General features: G+C 41.1%; 1 protein-coding gene across 2 annotated transcripts in view; it reads left to right on the top strand.

The window, feature by feature from the left end:
- OSBPL11 (oxysterol binding protein like 11) overlaps positions 1 to 7,756 on the top strand; it is a 68,856-nt gene that overhangs the window by 57,167 nt on the left and 3,933 nt on the right. For both annotated transcript variants that reach the window (XM_026647409.1, XM_026647408.2), the window contains exons 10-12: positions 116 to 302; positions 5,102 to 5,284; positions 6,611 to 6,764. In XM_026647409.1, the coding sequence (XP_026503194.1) occupies positions 116 to 302; positions 5,102 to 5,284; positions 6,611 to 6,764 (524 nt within the window). The remainder of the gene's footprint in view (positions 1 to 115; positions 303 to 5,101; positions 5,285 to 6,610; positions 6,765 to 7,756) is intronic.

Here is a 7,756-nt window from a genome sequence, read left to right as displayed (position 1 = left end):
GAAACCTTTTTGTATCTGGAATCTGTAATAATTGTGATGTATTTCCTTCAACAACCACTTGCCTCAGTACTATAAATTGGAAACATTTTGACGACACTCTTATTTTTGCATGCAGGACTCTTAAGTCTTTTGGAATATGGAGAGGAATACACGTTTTCTCTACCTTGCGCATATGCTCGATCAATTTTAACTGTTCCTTGGGTAGAATTGGGAGGAAAGGTCAATGTTAATTGTGCAAAAACTGGGTATTCTGCAAGCATTACTTTCCATACCAAACCATTCTATGGTGGCAAACTGCACCGGTAAGTACACTCATTTATATTTTACTGAATTCCCTATACTGTATCACTCAAACTCTGTAAATGAATACCTTGCCTCTGGTTTTTGTCACCATCTGTTTGCATGCTGAGGAGCCTTGTGCTAAGAAAACTGTATTCAGTGATGCATTTTTTTTTTTCTATTCTTGAAACTGTTGAGGGATTGTGGAGTTATGAGGCAGTATTGCATGGCCCAGCCACACAAACTTCACAAGCAAAAGACGACTGTTTCATTGCTAATTAGTCAGATAAATTCGAGGCTGCGAGTATCTGCGTGCGTGCACCCATGCACCCAGTTCAGGTGATCAGGAGACTGGACTTCTAGGTTTTCATTCCTGGCTCTGCCAATGACTTGTTTGTGACTGGGCAAGCCATTTAACGTTGCTCTGTCTTGTGTGTGTGTGTGTGTGTGTGTGTGTGTGTGTGTGTGTGTGTGAGAGAGAGAGAGAGCGAGCGAAACAGGGATGACACATCTGCCTCAAAAGGATGGTGTGAAGTTTAATGTTTGTATTTATATTGCGTTTTCTATCTGAGTTATCAAAATACTATTACTGTTCTGATGAAAGAATCTCCAACTTGCAGTAAAAAACAAAAATCAAAACCCTGCAAGGTTGTTAGCCTGAGGAGGAGGGTGGGGTGCCAATGATTCGTTTTTACTGAAAGCATGTCTCATAACCAGGAATATATAGTATAGAAACATTTACAGGCTTCTGTAATATTGAATAAAATATGAATGAAATTTCATTAAATACAGAAAAGGGGGTGAATACAATACAAGAGCTATAATCAGTGTAAATATTAGTAACACTAAATTATCCAAAAAAAAAGCATTGTGGTCATTGCTATTCCATCCCAAAGGCTTTAGTAGACACTGAGGCTGTGATGCACTGCATGCTGTGCAGTGTTGGGGGTTGGATTCTCTCCCCATAGTCTCTGTTCTGTTTCCCACACACTTACTCAGGCTTTGTGTGTGATGGAGGTAAAGGCTGGGAATGAGTTTCACACTAAGACGTTTGGATTCAAGGGAAGAGACAAGTTAGATTGCTGTGGGGCCCATTAACACTGATGATATCCCTTTTAAAACATAGTGTAGTAAGATCAAGTGATCTTGAGCACTCCCATACAAAGATGCCGACACTCAAATGATGGAAGAAGGAAAAAATATATAGAAAGGATTCCTGTAGTGAAACCGTTTCTGGCACTTACTGTGCACTGTTATCTGACATCAGCAGATTCCTCTTTCAACCATCCACTGAACACAGTGCTTGTTGTTAAAAACCCTTACTTAAATATTTCATATTTTTTCCATGTTTAGTCCAATAGGCCTGAACAATAGAGGCTTTTACGTGTAATTTGCTTTGACAGTTTATTGCGACTCTGCAATTTGCTGTTGCAGAGAAACAGTTTAGGGAGGCTGTCTTAATAAAATGTAAAAAGCATCTCAAACTTGAGGACCCATGGTGCCAGGGTAGTACCCTGGTTGGTGCAGAAATCTGCAGGGTGGTGCAGTTAGATAGCATCAAGTGGATTTTCTCTCCCCCCCCCCCCGCCCCTTCTGCTAGGAGCAATTAATACAGATAACCTGAAGTTCAGGTAGTTGGGTTTGTAAAACATTTTTGTCCCTCAATCCCAAGATTCATATGGAAGATGAAAATCTAATTATGTTGACAGGTTTCATATGTCCTCCAGGGCATTTTGATAATTGAAGTTTACCTGTTCTTTTTGTTTGTCATAATTTTTTTAATTACTTAAATAGCATATTATTTGCTTTTTATTCATACCCTACGTATTGTGTCTTCAACTTCGTAATCATTTTGTTACGGCATTTTCTTTCCCCGTGTGTGTGTTTTAACAAAAGAGCATGGCATTTTATTTATTTATTTATTGATTGATTGATTGTAATGGTTAGTAATTTGGGAGGAATGGTTTCTGTGATATACGGTGGTGATTATGTGGTGTAATATATTGCTACATAAAATTAGGAATTCTTACAGAGAGGGTCCATTTGGTGTCACATTTATCATTGATATAGCCACAGTTGCTTGAACATATATTCAATGAAATTTTGAAATTATGGTATTTTGACATTACCCAAAGCATTCGTTCTCTGAGACCAAGTAGCAGCGTTGTTATAGTGACATGGGCCGTTAGTGAATGTTGCTGTGACAACAGCCATTATAGATTTGGTTTGAGTGACCCTTGCTGTAAGACATCAGTTGGATAACTGCTTGTCAGCCCTGTGCCAGATAAGATTGCACTGTACCCAGCTGCATTGCTGAGGATAATATTCAACAGAGTAATATGAATGTCATCTAGATGATTTAAAAAATCCAGTATCAAGACATACATGGTATTCTTTGCTGAAACTTGTTCTGCCATAGGCTGCATGATATACAGGACTGGGAATGGTTGTGCAGTGCAAGGTAATGCTAATAGGAAGAAATTTAGGTCATAATGATCACTAATAGTGTGACAGAATATCACTCACTTGCAAAGACCCATGATTGAGCTAAAATCCCAGTTAGCTTTAATTTTTACTAATAATTAGTATTTTATTTTTTAATTAATTTATTATATTATATATCTAAGAAATAAGTAATAGCTATATTAAAAAATCTTTTAAGTCAAGCAAAGATACCAATTTGTGATTGACATTGTGGTGTCTCAAATTGTACAAGCATCCCAGTGTCAGTTTAACTGTATTACAATTTAAATATGAAGCTGATAAACATATGAAATGTGTAAACACAAATACTGGCTATCTTAGTCTGTAATTCACTCAGAGTGCACCAGTCTGTTTAGAGAGATAACGGAGATAAATGAGAATTTCATAATGTAGAATAGCTTCAGTGATGTGTGAAAGTCGCAGAGGATGCAAAAGCAACATAAAATCAACAGACTTGTAGGTTACTGCAACCTTGATAGTTGTTTTCAAAAACCGTTTAACCCACTTAATCCATACACCGTAGGGAGAGCCATGCTAACTGGTAAAACAAACCTTCACAGGGAAATACGATTTTCAAGTTTAATGTTCATCTAACTCTCGCATTGTGTTCTTCTCAACTACGACTGTATAGTGAAGATGCCTCAATTCTGTTCAGTCTAATATTCCGGTAACTACTCCCAACATTTTTTGATCTGGGTAAAATCAAACTTATTGGTCAAACATTTGTAAAGACTTGTGGGAATATTGCATATTTTTACAAGTAAAACACAGAAGGCCAGATTCTCTCGTGTGCTGAGATCTGCTTAGTGTGGGAGAGAGGGGTGGGCTGCCAGGCAGCCACTGTTTGCCTTGTGCAGCTCTAGCCACAGTCCCGGTGTAGGTTAGGGCAAACATGGGGATGTGGTTTTAATCTGCGTCAGCTGCCATCAGTCCCCACAGGACTACCTGTCACCTGAGAATTGCTGGAGTGCAGTTGTGCTCCAGCTCAGCCCTGGCATCTCACCTACACTTGGGCCAGGAGAAGTGTACAGGCTATCCTAGCATTGTGCCAGCTGAGAGCTTTCCATCCCACGGGGGAATTCTCATCTAGTCATATATGGCCAGTAGTCAGCCCTTTTATGCTCCGTAAGTGGCCCCCGGTTTCCTTTCCTTGCACTTGGTGGTTCAGAGTACCATATATGTAACAGAAGTTAATGCTACGGTAACTTCACACACTGAGCCCCACAGAACGTAGATGTGGCTGGGGACCAATGGCAGTGTCACCACTGAACAAACCTCGTTTCCAGTGGGAAGGGGAACCTGGGGAGTAACATGGTATAGATCCATTCTGTACAGATAACTGGAGATATGTAAGGCAGGGGCTGGCATCCCCCATGAAGCCTTGAACTCCACACAGCTGAGAGACCACTTGTCTTGTCTGCATTGCTAGCAAACTCTCACTCTTTCCCTCTCATAAGGGAGAATGAATCTTCACTGCATGAAAGGGTGGGGAAATTTGGCTACTTGTTGCTAAGTCTGACTGGGTCAATCAAGCTTTCGAGTCTCCCTCTCCAGTGTCACTTCATTGTAAATCCATTGTCATGCATTCTTTGTGCATGGGTTTGTTTGTTTTTTTCCCCCCCACACACAAGTATGCACTCATGGGAGTGATGCTAATACTGTGTGTGTGTGTGTGTATATATAGCATCTTCTATCTGAGGGTCTCAAATGTTGTAAGAAGCATGAATCCATCTCAACACCCTGGTTGCTCTTAGTCACCCAGGAAATCTCTGGCAGAGCCAGGAATGGAACACAGATCTCCAAGTCCGAGTTTTGTACTTATCTTCCCCTCTGTTCTTGCCTCATTGTCTCTTTTAATGCAATACTTGCATTATACACCTAAAAAAATAAAGAGCAAGTGGCCTACAGGGCCAGCAGGTGAAGATAATTGTTCTACAGAGAGAGTTAACTGTTAACATGTAAATAAATATCAAACTTGATATCCAGGAGAAAAATATTAACTGTAGGAATGGTTTACTAGTGTAACCCGTATGTCAGTTTTTTTTCAGCCCAGTTCTCCTGTGAAAAGGCTTGCAAGTTTTAAGTTAAAGCCAAAAAGCTGAGTTCTGTTGGGTAATATCACGAGAATGATAGAAAAATGGCATTTTCAATATTCCCCCTCTCAGCTTCTCCATGCAAATGCACAGTTTAAGTAACTGACTTAAAAATTTAGAATGTGTGAAAGACTAGCTTGCAGTTTCTTTCAAAATGAAATGTAAATGACAAGGCAGTCAGAATAGGCCCTAGCAGTCTATTCTCAGTTGTGGTCTTTTTTTTCTTTTTTTTAATTGTTTTCCAGAGTCACAGGTGAAGTAAAGCAGAATGCAACAAACACTGTAGTCTGCAGAGTACAAGGTGAATGGAATAGCGTGCTTGAATTCACCTACAGCAATGGAGAGACCAAGTACGTGGACTTGACAAAACTGTCGGTGACAAGAAAACGAGTACGGCCCCTAGAGAAGCAAGGGCCATTTGAGTCTAGGTAAAAAAAGATATTTACATCTGTTTAATTGTTTTATAAAATTCATGGAATTCCTCAACTTACAAACCAGGCTGCCTAGGAGAAATCTACAGACTTAAATATCCAAACTATGGGTAGTGTTTGGGACCAGTAGAGCCAAAGTGATCTTGACTATTCAGGAATAGATAGCACTGCTTAGAGCTAGACATAGTGCGGGCAAGTGCTATTTAAAGTGCATATTCAGGGCACAGAGGATTACTATCTCTCGAGTATGTACAGTGCCTGCTATAGAGAGACCTCGGTCTTAAGCCTTTTGACATTACGCAGTACAAATAATATTCCTCTATGCAGCCCAGCAGTTCTTTACGGGAGTTGTCCTCAGCAGAAACAAAACTTGTGTGGTAGTTTTAAGATGCATACAAATGTCCATTTGGGATTAGGCTGACACTTCCTGTACCTTTTCATTTACGTGCCAATCTAGCATTGGAGTCGAGAGCAGTTTAATGCTGGCCTAGAGATGGAAAACTAAATTCTGAGCTTCCTTTTTCTTGTGCCTCTCAATCCTGCTCTATTTTACATCAATTTGTCATGCCCAAGAAGAGGTTGGAGTATTTTAAAAAAAAAATAAAAAAAATGGAGATATTTCATCTCCTAGAACTGGAAGGGACCTTGAAAGGTCATCGAGTCCAGCCCCCTGCCTTCACTAGCAGGACCAAGTACTGATTTTGCCCCAGATCCCCAAGTGGCCCCCTCAAGGATTGAACTCACAACCCTGGGTTTAGCAGGCCAATGCTCAAACCACTGAGCTATCCCTCCCCCAATTATAATTGTGAAATAATCTCACCTGCTGTACACCAGTTCTGTACGTCAAGTGACTGCAATCCAGGAAGCCACTGAAAAATGTGAAATCAATTAAAGCTTCTGATTAGGGCTCTGTGTCATGGAGGTCGCAGAAGTCACAGATTCCATGACTTTCCACGATCTCCGGGACTTCTGCAACGGCCAGTGTGCCTGACCCCGGGGCCACCCAATCAGCTGTCTCTGGGGCCAGCTGCTCAGGTGGCCCCTGGGACAGCCAGACTGGCCTCTGCTGGAGCAGCTCTGCAGCTAGCCTCTCGGGCAACCCCACAACCACCACCAGCCACTGCTCCGGCGACCCCTGCCAACTGGTGCTTCTGGCCCTACCCCCTTCCCAACCTCCCCCCTGCAGCAGTGGCCCCCCCCAAGATTTAGTCACGGATATTTATAGTATACATTATGGACAGGTCATGGGCCATGAATTTTTGTTTATTGCCTGTGACCTGTCCATGACTTTTACTAAAAATACCCATGACTTCTGATTTGTAGGCGACTGTGGCAACATGTAACAGAGTCTCTGAAGGATGGAGACATCGATAAAGCAACAGAGCATAAGCGAGCCCTTGAGGAACGGCAGAGAAATGAAGAGAGACTTCGTGCTGAAACAGAGGCACCGTGGAGCACAAAATACTTTGTTAAAGAAGTAAGTAACTACTGTGTGTGAGTAAAATGTATGTATTGTAAATGTACATATGAGCGTGTATATTAACGTACAGGTCGTGAGCCTATAGTGGACATGCTAGGGAATGCTGATGACAGCATGCCATAGGGCCTTGGATCATATAATACATTTAATGAAATATCAGGCAATGCATTCCTATACAAGGCTATTCTTATGTTATGTTATGATTCTTCCATTCCACACTGGGTGACTCTAAAGCTAAATGGTTGTTGGTAAAGAACTTCTGTGCACGAAACATAAGTGTTAAGGACCTAGCTCCTTGCCCATAAATAATAAAAATGGAAACAGCAGCTTTCGATATGTTTATATAAAGGCATAAAAATATACAGTGACTATTTCCAGAGCACTAATGTATTTTTCACCCAGCGCAACCAGCACTAGAAAAATAGTAGTCTTCTATACTAACTTACCAAGTGGTTTAAGAAATCAGTCTACTTGAATGGGGTATTTATTACCTCTAACCCTCTCAGGAGGTCCCAAGAACTTGGTTATTATGCATCTAACTTGAAAAATCCCTTTCGTGCCCTGAGGGGAGCTCCCTCTTCCTTTCTCTACCTGCTGGTTCTCTGTCATTCTTAATGTGGGATATATAGATACACACGCTTCTCATTTTGCTAGCTGGTATAAGAACTTATATCCACAATATCAACCCTAGTGCCAGTTGCTGTTCAGCCTGAGTCTCCTGTCAGGGTAAAGTACTTGACCTTTTGCTTTGGAGTTCTTCTATTGGGGAATCTGGATTATTACCTTGTAAAGCAGCCGGATGGTTTAAGAGCACCCAAACCCCTAGCATGCAGGAGAACATCATCTACTAGCTCACAGCGCACCCTGGTTTTGCAATTATGATCCCACAACTGCAAGTGTTTCTTTGTGTGGCTTAACTTTCTTCGAAAGTAAACAATGTTTACAATTCAGCTGAGACACATGGAAGCTGTGACGTGGTTTAAAAGTGG

Source organism: Terrapene carolina, unplaced genomic scaffold, assembly GCF_002925995.2.
Source record: "Terrapene carolina triunguis isolate 2854851 unplaced genomic scaffold, T_m_triunguis-2.0 Scaffold62, whole genome shotgun sequence".
In the NCBI taxonomy this organism is placed as follows: Eukaryota; Metazoa; Chordata; order Testudines; family Emydidae; genus Terrapene; species Terrapene triunguis.
The sequence above is the reverse complement of the archived record's forward strand: the minus strand, read 5'-3'. Positions and strand labels throughout refer to the sequence as shown.